The 15,491-nt window shown below is 35.6% G+C and overlaps 1 protein-coding gene across 3 annotated transcripts; it reads right to left on the reverse strand.

Annotated features, from left to right (window-relative positions):
* Positions 1 to 1,346: 1,346 nt before the first annotated feature.
* LOC109340790 (LRR receptor-like serine/threonine-protein kinase ERECTA) lies at positions 1,347 to 9,457 on the reverse strand. Of its 3 annotated transcripts, XM_019578530.1 has the most exons (28): positions 9,305 to 9,457; positions 8,841 to 8,940; positions 8,077 to 8,215; positions 7,907 to 7,978; positions 7,730 to 7,801; positions 7,563 to 7,634; positions 7,391 to 7,462; positions 7,229 to 7,300; positions 7,059 to 7,130; positions 6,894 to 6,965; positions 6,740 to 6,808; positions 6,539 to 6,610; positions 6,344 to 6,415; positions 6,145 to 6,216; positions 5,981 to 6,052; positions 5,837 to 5,908; positions 5,681 to 5,752; positions 5,381 to 5,452; positions 5,234 to 5,305; positions 5,086 to 5,157; positions 4,924 to 4,995; positions 4,556 to 4,624; positions 4,380 to 4,451; positions 4,197 to 4,270; positions 3,593 to 3,721; positions 3,054 to 3,401; positions 2,259 to 2,629; positions 1,347 to 1,919 (listed from the first exon to the last, which is right to left on the reverse strand). In XM_019578530.1, exons 1-28 carry the CDS (start codon positions 9,440 to 9,442, stop codon positions 1,545 to 1,547), a joined length of 3,108 nt encoding a protein of 1,035 aa, XP_019434075.1. In that variant the 5' UTR covers positions 9,443 to 9,457; the 3' UTR covers positions 1,347 to 1,544. The 3 variants fall into 3 exon arrangements, with proteins under 3 accessions (XP_019434075.1, XP_019434076.1, XP_019434077.1); XM_019578531.1 differs by lacking the exon at positions 7,907 to 7,978 and having other exon boundaries at positions 1,545 to 1,919; XM_019578532.1 differs by lacking the exon at positions 8,841 to 8,940 and having other exon boundaries at positions 1,545 to 1,919; positions 9,305 to 9,338.
* Positions 9,458 to 15,491: the final 6,034 nt, after the last annotated feature.

Here is a 15,491-nt window from a genome sequence, read left to right on the forward strand (position 1 = left end):
CTATCTTATCTGTTCCGCTTACCTTTTCTATTAATGTTAGTGATGAGTTGGTTTGGAATGGTGATATTGTTGGCACTTACACTGTTAAAGTTGTATATCGTTGGCTTCTGTCTCAAGATAACCATTTTAGTCAAACGGTGGAATGGGCTTGGATATGGAGAACTCCTGTTCGTGAGAAGATACGCTTCCTCCTTTGGCAGATTTGGCATGATGCTCTTCCGTGCAACTCTATGAGATTCAATCGAGGTATTTCTTCTAATGCTAATTGTATCTTTTGCAGTGATAGTATTGAGGACATGAGTCAGTGCCTTAGAGACTGCATTAGAGTTTCCTCCATCTGGCACATCCTCCCTCTGTCTCATGCTGCTAATTTCTTTACTTTAAATATCTTTGATTGGCTCACTAAGTATGGCAAAAACTTTGAGTTTCTTATAACCCTTTGGTTTATCTGGCGGAGACGTGCTGCTTTTGTGATGGCTAATAAGGATTGGCCTCCTCACCGTGTTTTGGCAAATATTACCGACCATGATGTTAAGAAAATTAACATCGACACTGCTCAAGTCTTGAGAAGAATGCTGAAGCAAGTTAAATTGGTTTTTCATCCACATAGTATTGTTAAGCTCAACATTGATGGGAGTAGCTTTGGGAACACATGGAGAACTGGTTTTGGGGGTCTTATCCGTTGTGCTTGGGACCTTTGGATCTCTAGTTTTTCAAGATATGTGGGGTTCTCCACAAATATGCATTGTGAGCTTAAAGCAATCCTCCATGGCCTTACTCATGCTTGGAATTCTAGATTCTGAAACGCCATTTGTCATTCTGACTCTCTTGAATCTATTTCTCTCATCAGAAGTAGTATTCCTCACTTTCATATGTATGCCACCTTAGCTTATGCAATAAAAGAGCTATTGGACAGAGATTGGACTGTCCTTTTAGAGCATGCGGTTCACGAAACCAATTTTTGTGCAGATTTTTTGGCCAAGTTTGGAGCTCAGGAAAATACCAGTTGGAAAGTGTGGGAGCACCATCCGAACGAGTTATCTCTTCTGTTGTCTAAGGACCGTATTGGTCACCTCTATATGAGGATGTAATCTCTTCTTGTGTTTTTTTTCTTCAGTTGTATAAAAAAAACAGTAAAAGGGTGCAATAATAGTTACTCCTATTGAATACTACCATCATTCAGACATGTTAGTGATCTAGGCCAGCTAAGAGAATCAGTGCATTATTGGTGTTCACACATTATGCACTGCTTCTTCCCTTAGCATTAAGAGCTAGCTACCCTACACTGAACCAATGGCCCCAGACCCTTAACTTCACTACTGAAACCTTGGTAGCTACCAAACAACTAGGTACAAGAATTGAGTTACTGCACCTTTCAAATTGTAGTAAAGTGACACATATCTTTCTTGTTCCAAAATATCACTAATACTAAATACAAAAAGTTCTTATACACATTTGTTTTTCTTTTCATTTTAAACATACCCTTCAATTTTTTTTTAACTTTCTAAGATTAAATATACATGATTCTTTTGAAGATCCTCATTTCACTCACTGTTTTGAGAGATTACCTCTCCAAACTTGAGGAAGAGTTGGGCATCAGAGGTACTCATAGAAGGGTAATTTACCAAGTGTGGAGTTTTGAGATTTGCATATTCATCCTTGTAGCATGTAATTTTGGTAGATTGGTGTGAAGCCGGTGGTAGTGGAGCCTGTTGTTTCGGCGGTAGGGTGGTGGATGGAATTAGGCTGCCCAACACTCTTGTCACTTCATGCATTGTAGGCCTATCGGCTGGTTGCCTCTTTGTGCATAATAGAGCTAGCTGATAAACCTTCTTCACTGCTCCCATGTCCTTACAAGTGGAAGTAATGTCAGGATCAACTGTCTCCATTACAGCATTGCTTGCTGTCTTGGACAAAATCTACACAAATAAATATCTGTCATGAGTCTGTAATTAAGGTTGTCGCTTGGTGACAATGAGGGTGAGCTTGACATAATGGTAAAGCTATTGTTTACTGACCATGAGGTCACGGGTTCAAATCCTGGAAACAACCTCTCTACTAGCCGGAAAAAGACTACGTACATCTACCCTCCTCAAAACTCGAAACAACTAAATATGGCCTCATAATGTATAAACAAGTAAAAAAGTATTGACACGTTTAGAATGATATATAAGCATATCAGATTTGAAAACTAATATGCTTATGTCATGGTATTTAATCATTGCAGTGAAATGTAGTAAAATAGGTACAAAACTAACCAGATGATGAAGGTTGGATTCATTGTCAACAGCTTTTCTCCCGGTAAGCAACTCAAGTAGAACTACACCATAGCTGTAAACATCAGATTTCTCGGTGAGCCGGGAAGTTCTAGCATACTCAGGGTCTATGTAGCCAATTGTACCCATTATGAAAGTTGAAGTATGGGACTTTGAAGGGCAGAGGCTTTTGGCAATGCCAAAATCGGTGAGATGGGGCTCAAAGTCTGCGTCTAATAAAATATTAGATGATTTCACATCCCTGTGGATAATACGAGGACAACAATCATGGTGTAGATAAGCAAGCCCTTGCGCAGCTCCAAGTGCTATTTTTAGACGCAGATCCCATTCAAGCTTTTTCTTTTTGGTAGCTCCTGAAAACGGCACATAATAAAATCAATGTTTGGCTTTGAAATGTTTTCTGGTTGGCTGCTATACAATGCATGCCATTCATTAGCTTAATAAAAACGAATAGTATGCCAATGACCTCTTCACAGAACAATGCTACGGATACGAATGTCAAACTTCTTGCAGGACAACTATAATGGAGTAATGATTCTTCTAACGAGTATTTCTCCATTATATTATTTATAAGGTCTATATGTAACAAAACAGATAGAATGCAGCAGAAAGGTCTCAAAAACCTGAATCAAAAGCCATAATGAAACTCAAAACTTCATGAGTCACGCACCTTAGAAGAATTGTTCATCTTATATTATTCCATTATTTTAAGAAAACTATTTCAAAATACGGGGTTGCATGCAAATTTGCAAAATTCATTAAATAGCTTGAACTTACCATGAAGAAGATCCCACAGACTGCCGTTCTCCATGTAATCGTAAAAGAGAAGATGCCCATATGGGGACAGAGAGTATCCTTGGAGGCTGACCAGATTCCGGTGCTTAATGCTTCCAACCGTTGCAAGTTCAGTCTCAAATTCTTTCAAGCATTGTGGGTAGTGAGAATATAGCCTCTTGATAGCAACCGGCTTGCAGTTCTTAAGAACACATTTATAAACTGTACTAGATGCACCATATCCTATTATATACTTCTCACTCAGGTTTTCAGTCATCCTCATGATATCATCATACACATGAAGCGCCATATTCATATGAAGAATCACAAGCTTTGGAGGTGAATAAATAACTGACAATTTCCAAGATCATACGTTAGTAGCATGACAACTTCAGTTTTAATAAACAGAATAGCTAAACATCATTGAAATACTCTATGAAGTCATAAGCAGCCATATCGACTTTAATTTAAATCATATTCACTAGCTTCAAATTTGGGTATTTAAGGTGCATAAATTGTAATGATGCAACAAAGATAGGTACCTGGTTTTTCAAGTGATCCATCAGGAAAAGAAGCCGGATTGTGTGGTCGGCATGCTGCCAGCAATATCATAAGAAGAATTACAAGGGCACCGAGAGTAATTCCGAGTATAGCTGCCTTAGATAATGTAACTGCATGGTCAATAATACTTATTAGCTTCATCTTCAAGGGAAGAATATCAATATATTCATAGGGCGAAGCCCGCTGCTCTTTTTGTAACATTGTTATCAATCATTTTGAATGATATATGAAACAGTGCTTTTGGGGAATATGAAAAATGCTAGTTAGATATCTAATTTGACATGATCTTAATTTAATGCTCCGTTTCATTAATCATATGCTTTCTTTTTTTTGAAAAATATATAGAATACATGAATGCTTAGGTAATTTGTGGAGACTTGTGAGTAGAATGCACCTTGAAAAAGTGGCCTTCAGAAGGATGGGTTTTATTTTGTGAATATTTAACATTGATTTGGTATACTATGAATGGCCTCAGTTTGGCTAATGTATTATAGAATAATTAAAAGGGCATATACACCCAAATGCACCTTTCTTTAACACAACGGGAGGGGAACCAGGATATTCCACTTAGAACATTCTGCTTACCTCGCTCTATAGGTTGAGAACTATGGCACGGCAAATTCGGCCAATTGCCACAAAGACCAGGGTTTCCAATGAAACTGTAGAAAAAGGTTGTACAATCAATTAAAAAGGTGGTAATCAGCTACACTAAATTGTTTAGGAGTAACAAGGCAATGAGAAAAATATTAGCATTAAATGATCCCTTACCTGTCAAAGGGGAACCTAGTGAAGTTGTTGCTCGTGGGAATAACACCGACTAGTTTGTTATAGGACACATTACTACAAAATTTACCATCAAAACTCAACTTGTTAGGTGAGTGTGACATGGTATGCCCTATAACAAATATCATGCAAACTATTCAAAAATAAAGACTAAAACTTACAGCAGAGAAAGGCTAAGGCAATCTGCAAGTGATTTCACATCCCCGGTTAATTTGTTGTTCTCAAGCCTCCTGTATATCAGTTGAAGCAAAGAAAATTAGAAATTAGAAATATCAAGGCGGTGATAAACGTTGCAATGTGAAGGACATGGTTTTATAGCAAATAACTAGAATCGAAAAGGACAAAGGTAAATCAAACAATAATTAATTCCTAGAATTCAACGGTAAAACATTCATGAATAATTTCATATAAGGCATCTAATCATAATATATGAGATTTGACAAGACCATAAAATACCATAAAACTTTGCTATAAAAAAATATAAAGGAATGCAGACCAAATATTGAAAGCAGTTACAAAAGAAGCTTACAAGAATATCATGTTTTGAAGCTGACTAAGTTCGTCAGGTATCAAGCCAGAGAGTAGATTATTTGAAAGATCACTACAACATGGTAACAATTAGGCAATGCAGAATAATCAGGAAAAAACAAAGAAGCAAATTTTATATTTGTCCAAAAAATAATGAACTTACATATCCATAACACTTCTAAGATTACCAAATTCAGCTGGAATAAATCCTGTTATAAGATTTCTGCTCAGATTCCTAGCAAAATAAATACTAGCTATCAGTAAGAAGAAACAATCCGGTTTCAAAAAAAATAACTAGCCCGAGTACTCACAGCTTCAGAAGATGTTCCAAGTCACCGACGGAAGAAGGAATGGAGCCAACTATATTATTATTTGAGATGTCCCTAAGAGGCAATTATATATTAGTATGACCCCAGAGAAATTAACCATGGGAACTTGCTCAAATAATCCATACTTACAAAGTATCCAAATTACCAATCCGTGAAAGTTCAATTGGAATGGGTCCCTGAAGATTGTTTGATGATAGATTCCTAAGATTGTCGTCACACAATGAGACCCGATTAAGCAAAAGAGTAATTGGTGGATGCTTGAACTTTGAAAGAATTAGCCAAGCATGAGAGTAACATAGATGTGCATGCGTGTAGATTTTTATATTTTGTACCAACATGTTTTGTGGAAGAATAGAACAGTAGAACCGAACACAACAGAATTGCAAATATTTTCAAACAAATTCCCCGGAATGTGAAGATGAAACTTACAAATAGGTCATACTCTCCAAACACTGCAAAGCCGGGGGAATTGTTCCGTTCAACTTGTTCCCGTGCACATTGCTAATAAGAGAGGATAAAAAATTATGTCTAAATGTATTACGAAAATCCTTGTAATAAAGTAATAGTACAAGGTTCATTGCTTACAGGCTGTTAAGATTTTTACATAAGCTAAGGTTATCAGGAATTGGCCCCTCAAGGTTGTTGTTAGCAACATTTCTGAAAGAAAATAGATGACTCATCATATCACTAAAAAACCAACAAGAGTGACTTCAAAGTAACAGCACTTACAAGTCAAACAGATCGGTAAGCTTTCCAAGTTCGGGTGGGATACGTCCACTTAAATGGTTATTGTTCAGTACCCTGCAAAGGTTGATCATTAAAGGCTCATTTTAAATCAAATTGTCAAAATTAAAATGAAATAATAATTAACTATACTTGTTTGTGCAACTTACAAGTAATGAAGCTTTGACATATTTCCGAGCTCCGGGGGGATGAAGCCAGTCAGCTTGTTTCCATGCAAATACCTACAAACATATCAGAAATTGTGTCGAGCTGATAGGAATGTAGAAACTTTCTCGGTGTATTTGATATGCGGAAATTAGGACAAAGTCAGCTAATGGATATAGTTTCAAGATAGATTGATATGCTTACACTTTATCTGTGTAGGACAAATTTCCCAAGATGGAAGGGATTGGTCCACTTAACATATTACAACTCAAGTCTCTGGATTGGAATTTTGGAATAAAAACAAAGTGAAACAATGTCAGTAAAGAAGTAAGAAAGCAAAAATTCAACAAAGAAACTTCATAAAGTTTGTTTCAGAAACAACTAATTGACAATGCTTACAAGACAGCAAGTGCTTGCATGAGACCGATCACGGATGGAATATGCCCAGAGAGTTTATTGCCTTGCAACGACCTACCAAACTCAAACAGATCCATAAAGAAATTCCAAGGTTGCCATACATACAAGGTTGCCATACATACAAGGTTGCCATATTAAAAATTAAAATCTCGAAATACTTTTGAAGAATCATGCAATACATACAAGGTTGCCACTTGCAAAAATCCAATATTGTATGGTATCTCTCCAGTTAGCTTATTGTACGATAAATCCCTGACGTCAGCAGAGGATGTTAAAACAGTTAAAAAGAACACAAAACAAGCCATAGAAAAGTATGTCATTCGGTTGGATTACATACAAGACCTGGAAGCCAGTACAGTTGCCTATGTTTTCGGGAATACTTCCGGTCAAGCTATTGTTTCGCACATCACTACAAAAAGGCAGGAGGAAGATAATCAGAACCCCTCACGAAATGCACATTTTCGGGGCTTGGAATAAAAAAGAGAGTGATTGTCTAACTTACAAATACCACAATCCAGTTAACTGGCACATGTCTGGTGATAGTGAACCTACCAAATTGTTCCCTCGCAAGCCGCTATTATATGAAGAGTGAAAGTAAGAAATCAACAACATTGGCCACATATGGGGTCTAGGAGAAATGATATATTTTATTTTCATATTGGTTATACTCACAGATACTGCAAAACTTCATTCCAGTATATAAGCCTCGGAATTTCACCAGTGATATTATTTTGTGCCAGGTCTCTAACAAATTTCAAGGAGTTAAGATGTTAGTTATAGAACTTAATATTAGTATTACATGGAAGGGCATGAGAAATACCGAAAATGACTTACATGATATTCAAGTTAGGAATCTGAGATAAAGTTGAAGGAATTGGTCCAACTAACTGATTATTTTTCAAAATCCTGAGAAACAATTTATAACCAAAAAAGAAATTGTCATAACTCAATCAGACGATCGGCAACACAAAATTTTAGTTACAGATTTATGTTAACAATAACTAACAGATTTTCCAGCTGCTTCAACTTAGAAATTGAAAATGGTATATCCCCTCTTATCTGATTAAATGATAGATCCCTGATAACACAGCACATATATATCCAAGTGCGAGGTAAGTCACTAAATGGTCAAATTATTAATTGAATCGGACCGCTTCTGAGTTTGAAACATACAAGCTTTTTAGGGAAGAACAGTCACCAATCTCATCTGGTATCTGGCCAGATAAACGGTTTTCCCTTAGGTCACTGCGTCAAACAAGATAGTAAGTACATAGAACCAAAAGCCACATCTTCATTTATTGCAAACATGAATCAAAAGAAAGAAAAATATCTGAAGGAGTTATTAAGTACATAGAAACCAAGCTCTTTAGGCTCCCTATTGCAGGCGAAATTTCGCCATCAAGATTCAAACCTGAAAGATTGCTGCAAAAAAAGTGTAGAGAAAATGGAAAGGGTTGTTTTTTTATTGACAAAGAAGAATAATAAGACAATATACAATGTCCAAGGTTACTTCAACTCACAGTGCAACCACATCAAAGGTAACATTATCACATGATATCCCTCTCCACACACAATAATCTGATGATGGTGAATCTGTCCAATCATACAGAACATTATCCACATCCCTTAATGACTTCTTTATCTCTAACAATGTTGTTCCTTCAATTGAAATATTCAAACATTAACAATGCAGAACATAGATAGGAGTAGAACAAAGGAAACAAAATTCTTCATCTATTAAGTTACATATGCATGTATGCAAAACCATATATAAGTAAAAAAAACTATTTTCACTTTGTAAATATAAGCAGAAAACAAGTATTGTTAGAGTATAAGTTATGCTATAACAATAACAATTTGGAAAATGGTACATGTGTTAATTAAAAAATATATCACAAGATCCAAAAAATAACCAAATCTAAACTAACATTCGCGGGAAAAAGGAGCTTACTTTAATATATATATATATATATATATATAATAAATTATACCAACTGAAAACAGTGGAGGAAGTTTGTACCATGCTTGGTTGTGAAAAAAACAAGAAGAAAAAAAGTTAAAGATTTCAGCTTTAGATCTTTTCTTCAATACCCTTCACTAACAAAAAGGAAACAAGAGAGAAACACATAGAGAAATTGGCTTTCTAGCAATGGCAGTCACAACTCACAGTTTATAAGTTACCATAAAGCCAAAGTTTAAACTTTCATCAATGTTATTTTTTTGTTTAATCTTCTGTATCCATTCCAAACACAACAAAAACCTTGAAACATTAAAGGACACTCACCATCATTTGATTCCACCTTATTGGCATTCCGACAAATGAGAAAAGCTAGAACAAGGACCAGAAATTGAAATGCCATAGCAGAAAGCCAAAGAAGCTCTTTCTAAAACAACTTGTACATGCACAAAGAAACCAGAACAAGAAGAAGAAAAGGGTGTTGATATTATTATGCTTGAATAACAGTAGCACTATGCAATATGCATTATTGAAATGGTTTGAGAGTATTAATTCTTCTGAGTATTATAGCTTTTTATGTGATTAATAATGTTCTGATATATGTAACAGAACTAGCTTATAGCTTTAGCTAAAGCTACTCTATTCAATCACATCATTCTGGCACACAACAACACAAACAACACTCTCTAGTTCAAATGCAAGATGCAAAAGTGAAGAGAGATATACAGATAGAAAGATAGTGAGAAAAAATTATTTCACATAAAGTTAAAACACCACTTCTGCAACTAAACCTGCAACACTGCACCACATTTCTCTATCACTCTCCGTTCTCTCTCTAATGAAACTATTTTTATTTTTGTACAAATTGTTTTCTTTCTCTCTCCTTTAACTATTAAGGTAATGTGCCATGCCAATAAATTTTCAGCCATAGTAAATAACTCTGCACAGTGTAACCAAAATAATAGTAATAATAACACTGTGCACTATGCTATTGCTATGGTGTGCCATAACTTTTTTAATAAATTGGGGTCACTTTCTGTGTGGTTTTTGATATATGCCAATATCAGTTAGAGTTTGAAGGGATATATAATAATTGTAATTATTAATATAAGTAAGGCAAATCACTACTCATGAACTATGATATGATTTATTGTCTCTAAAACATGTTACATATTAATAATAATGAAATAGAAATAGAAAAAATAATCGATATTTAATATTTATAGTTGACATTGTATATTTTAATTATTATGAAACATAGTTTGGTACATGATTTTAAATGTTCTTCACTTACTTGTGAGTCTTTTATCTTTCTCTTTCTCATTCCCTATTTTTATTTCTGGGCATATTGGGTTCATATTTATGGTACCTTGTTTTTCTCTTTTATTTTAGTATGTTTTTCACATCCCAGACTCCTACTTTCATTGTCTCATTTATTTATGGCCTTTATTGAGTTAACTGGGTAGTTAACATATGAATTATTAAATGTGATCTCTAATATTTTCAAACAAATTCTTAAGTATTTTTTCGAAACACGTACGTGGAAGCTTTTCAGATTTTTGATGCATGTACATATTTGAAAACAATTGTTCCAATAAAATAATCATTTACTTTATAAACTTTTTAGAAATATACTATAAATTATATTAAACATAAAATAATTTATTATTAAGAGAGAAGGATTATTTAAATAAATTGTTCTAATTTTGTTTGTACATGAATTTGTTCAGTTATGCTAATTTTAGTTAAGATGCATTTGAAAAATATTTAATTCCTCAATTTTGAGTAGTTGAATTCTTTCATCAATGTTAACTTGGATGAAAAATGCCAAAGTATCCTAATAGAGATTGTGTGACATGTCAAATGCATGTGACATTGAGACTAAAATAAAAATCTTTGCTGGTAAGAACTAAACGTAATATTCCATTTTTTTAAGAACCAAAATCAAAATTCATATTTTGAAGGAAAAAATCTCTGAACTCATTCTTCATCCTAAATGTGAACACCTTTTTATAATTCTAACTGTGAAAGTTGTAATTTGCCATGGTGAAAGGATGAAGAAATGAGCAATGCGTGATTATGAACCTTGAGTTTAGGAGCTTAAATCTTAAGCTTGAAGCAAGATATGAAAGATAGCAAGATGAACAAGAAAGAGATGAAAGAATGCTTCTGGATTTTATTGAAAGAATAGAATGAAAACTTGAAGAAATGAATTAAACCAAGAGAGATATTTAAACTACTAAAAATAGTAAACCAGAAAAACAGAAAAAACTAATTGCAAATAACAGCTTTCTATAAATGGAAACTTTAAGTAGTTTGTGAGTTATTGGATTAAGTTTGATTGGGCTTTGTTGAAGAATGATTTGGCTGCAATTTATTTGTTGTTGACAGTCCCCTACAAGCTGGTATGTGGATATCTAACATGCCAAGCTTGGAAACTAAAGTATGGAATGGTGTTGGTGATAAGGACTTGGTGAAAACATCTGCAATTTGGGAAGAAGAAGTAATAGGAAGAAGGTGAATGGTGTTGTTTTGAACTCTTTCACGAACAACATGGCAATCAATCTCTATGGGCTTGGTTCTCTCATGAAAAATCGGATTCGCTGCAATGTATAAAGCTTATTTATTATCACAGTAAATGCTGACAGGAGCAGGGTGAGAAATGCCAAAATCTCTTAGGAGGAAGACAAGTCATTGAGCTTCACAAGAGGCCATTGCTAAGGCTCTATATTCCGCTTCTACAGAGGACCTTGAAACTGTATTTTGCTTTTTGCTTTTCCATGAAATCAACGAAGCTCCTAGATAAAAACACCAACATGTTATCGACTTTCTTGTATCCAAGCATGCCCCCCAATCTGAATTAAAGAATCCTTTGATCGTTGTTGTGTTTGAAGAAGGAAAGAAGAGACCATTTTCCTTGTGAATTCTTGAGATACCTTAAAATTCTATATGCACTTGTTTGGTGAAGTTGAGTAGGTGCAATGAGATATTGACTTAGAATACCAACAGAATATGAGATGTTTGGACGAGTGTGTGTAAGGTAGAGAAGCTTTCCCATCAATCTTCTGTAGGATGATCCATCAGGGAGGAGGTCACCTGAATAAGCATGAAGTTTAGTATTATACTCCATTGGTGTGGACACATGTTTTGATCCAAGAAACCCAGCTTCCTGTAGTAAATCCAGAGTGTATTTTCTCTAGTAAAGGGCAATTCCATGAGTGGATCTGGCTATCTCCATGCCCAGAAATTTTTTAAGGGTTCCAAGGTCTTTAATGTTGAATTCTTTGTCTAGGAGGAGTTTGGTTTGTGTGATCTCTTGAAGATTGTTTCCAGCAAGAACCAAGTCATCTACGTAGATCAAAATTGTAGTGAAACTTGAGTGGTTGGATTTGATGAAGAGAGAGTGATCTGAATGAGATTTCTGGTAGCCAGATTTGAGTAAGGTGATGGTTAGTTTGGCATGCCATTGCCTACTAGCCTGCTTGAGTCCATAAATGGACTTTTGTAACTTGCAAACAAGGTTTGGGTGAGGGACTTGCAGCCCATGATGGATCTTCATGTAGACCTTTTCTTTTAATTCTCCATGCAAGAAGGTTGTGTTTACATCTAACTGATGTAAATGCCAATTGTGAGCAGCAGCAAGAGAGAGGAGAACCCTTATTGTAGTCATTTTTACTACTGGACTGAAGGTATCCAAGTAGTCAATGCCTTCTGTTTAGTTGTAACCTTTTGCAACCAATCTAGCTTTGTGTCTTTCAACTGAACCATCTGCTTTGTGTTTGATTTTGTAGACCCATTTGCAACCTATGGCTTTGGCATTGGGAGGCAGAGGTGTTAGAGTCCAAGTGTTGTTATTTGCTAGAGCATCCAATTTTGTTTTCATGGCATCAGTCCAACATTTGTATTGAATAGCATCATGATATTGTGTTGGTGTATGAGTAGTAGAGATGGATAAAGAGAAGTGTTTGTGAGCTGAAGACAGTTTGTCATATGACACAATATTGGAGATAGGATATCTGATTGTTGGATGGGGATTATAGGTTGAATTGGTTATGAGAGTGCAATGATAATCCTGCAGGTAGTGAGGTGGTCTTCTAGGCCTAGTAGAATGTTTGTTGGTGGATATTGGAGTCGGATTTGTGTTTTCAGTATGTTGGTTTGGATCAGTGTTGATGTAGCTTTGGTTTTCACCTTCACCGTCAGGAAGAGAAGGAGTAGAAACTGGTTGTAAATCAGCAGGATGATAAATGAAAGGATCACTTTGATGGGTAGGTAGAATAGGTGTTGAGCTTGTAGAGTCAGTTTCACAATGATGGAATGGAAATATGTGCTCATAGAAGATTGTGTTTCTAGAGACAAATATTTTATTTGTTTTGTAATCTAGCAAAATGTATCCTTTTGTCCCTTGCTTGAATCTTAAAAATATGCATCTCCTTGATCTTGAATCAAACTTGGTCCTGCGAGAAATAATAGTGGAAGCAAAGCAAAGGCTACCAAACACCTTTAAGTTCTTAATATTAGGCAGACAATTATGCAATTCTTGATAAGGTGAGTTATTGGATAAAAAGAGAGTTGGTTGTCTATTTATTAAGTGGACAACATGTGAGATTGCAAAATTCCAAAAGCATAAAGGCAGATTAGATTGAAAGATTAAGGCTCTTCCAACAGCAAGAATGCGTTGATGTTTCCTCTCAACAATTCCATTTTGTTGAGGAGTTTCAACACAAGAAGTTTGGTGTTGGATTCCTTTAGATGAGTAAAATTCAGGCATTAAGAATTCTTTCCAATTATCACTCCTAATGGCTTTAACTTTATAAGAAAATTGAGTTTCAACATATTGTATGAAGCATTTTATGAGATGGCATGTTTCGGATTTATACTTCATGAGGTGAACCCAAGTAAACCTACTTTTATCATCAACAATAGTCAAGAAATACTTATGACCAAAAGTAGAAAGGTTTGAAACAGGTCCTCATATATCCATATGTAAAAGATCAAAGATACATGCAGATTTAGTAACACTATTAGCATGTGGAAGCCTTTTCTGTTTAGCTTTATGGCAAATGTCACAAGGATCATTAGTTCTATTACAACGTATAAAAGGATAAGTGTTCTGCATAGTTACTAGCTTATCATGAGATAAATGGCCTAGCCTAGAGTGCCAAAGGTTACAATCAGTATAGCTAGCATAGGCATTAACATTGTGAGGCTTTGGTTGAGTCAAGATGGATGATACCATAGCATACAATCCTCCATTCATATCAGTTGCACCAATCATCTTCAATGAGTGAGGATCCTGGATTGTGCAGCCATTATTTGAAAAAAATTAGATTACAAGGCAAGGAAGAAGTGAGTTTAGAGATTGATATAAGGTTGAAATTAAAGCTGGGAATGTATAAAACATTAGTAAGACATATAGGGGCAGAAAACATCACAGCTCCCAAATAATGGGCAACAACATGGCTCCCATTTGATAGAGTAATTGATATAGGTTTGATTTGCTTGTAGGACTGAAATTGAGACAGGGAGTAACAGACATGATCTGTTGCTCCACTGTCCAAGATCCAAGAATCTTCTTTGGTAACATAGGACAATATCAAATGGTTACCTGGATTTTTGGCATCTGAATTGGAGGAGTTAGATGTGATATAATTGGAAGAGTGTTTATGCTGACTTAGCAAGGTCCTTAAGGCTTGTTTCTCTTCAGGTGTAAAGGAGGAGATTGAGTTGTGTCCATCTGATGTTTGCTTAGGAATTTCAGTGACAAACCCCATTTCCTCATGAGTTTGATCATTTTCTGTTCTAACATAACTGTTTGCAGAACTTGAGGTGAAGTAATTGGGAGGGTATCCATGCTTTTTATAGCAGGTGTCTATAGTGTGACCACTCTTTTGGCAATAGCTACAAAACTTTTGGCCTCTACCTCCCATAGATCTTCCTACAATACCACCCCTTCCAGGTCTGTTAGAGACTTGACCTCGATATCCTCTTCCTCTCCCTCTAGATCTAGAAACATAACTAGAGGTATTCATGTTGGTGTCATTATTCGAAAAGTTTACTAAGGTTCTAGGATCATCTATTTGCATCTGTCTTTCTTGTTGAATTAAGATAGAAAATACTTTATTTATGGAAGGGAGAGATCCATTATCATGACTTGGGATCTAACAACAGAAAAAGACTCATTTAATCCTCTCAAGAAGCATATAACATAGTCATTTTCCCTATAATTTTGAATGATGAGAATCAAGGTACAGGTGCATCTAATTTGACATAGGCAAGGGGGGATTAGCCTAAAATTATCAAATTGTTGCCAAAAACCTTTTATCCGTGTAAAGTAGGCATCAATAGAAGAGTTTCATTGTTTTATATTGTAAATTTCATCAATTAAGTCTGAGATACGAAAGACATCACCTTGATAATACCTTTCTCGAAGATCTTTCCAAACTTCAGCAGTTGTTTCCATCCATAAAACACTTTGCGCTATTGCGGGATCAGTGGCTTGGTTCAGCCAAGACACCACAAGGGTGTTACATCTCTTCCAAGCCAGAAACAGAAGGTCATTTGGTGTTGGTTTTGGCAGTGATCTGTCCACGAATTGAAGTTTGTTCTTTGACTCTAGTGCCATGCTCATGGCCCTGGACCATCTAAGATAATTGTCTCATTTCAAAAGGGAAGAAACCAAAACTGTTCCAGGGTTCTCATTAGGGGGCATAAAGAATGGACTTTCAGGATCCAAAATTTGATTGATGGTTTGATTTGCCATTTGGTATGGGAGGAATAGAGAAGGAAGATTGGCGTGCGATTCGAAGGCAAGATGGCGCAGCAGAGACACCTTCATAGAAGGTGCTCTGATACCATGTGAAAGTTGTAACTTGCCATGGTGAAAGGATGAAGAAATGAGCAATGCATGATCATGAACCTTGAGTTTAGGAGCTTAAATCTTAAGCTTGAAGCAAGATATGAAAGATAGCAAGATGA

This window comes from Lupinus angustifolius, unplaced genomic scaffold (assembly GCF_001865875.1).
Source record: "Lupinus angustifolius cultivar Tanjil unplaced genomic scaffold, LupAngTanjil_v1.0 Scaffold_246_42, whole genome shotgun sequence".
In the NCBI taxonomy this organism is placed as follows: Eukaryota; Viridiplantae; Streptophyta; class Magnoliopsida; order Fabales; family Fabaceae; genus Lupinus; species Lupinus angustifolius.

Excerpts from the sequence above, each read along its gene's own strand:
- LOC109340790 (XM_019578530.1), bottom strand. The coding sequence starts at position 9,442 with ATGGCTGAAAATTTATTGGCATGGCACATTACCTTAATAGTTAAAGGA. Across the intron at positions 7,131-7,228 it reads AATGAAGTTTTGCAGTATCT|CGGCTTGCGAGGGAACAATT; the intron begins GTGAGTATAACC and ends TTCATATAATAG. Across the intron at positions 6,611-6,739 it reads TTTTTGCAAGTGGCAACCTT|GTCGTTGCAAGGCAATAAAC; the intron begins GTATGTATTGCA and ends TGAGTTTGGTAG.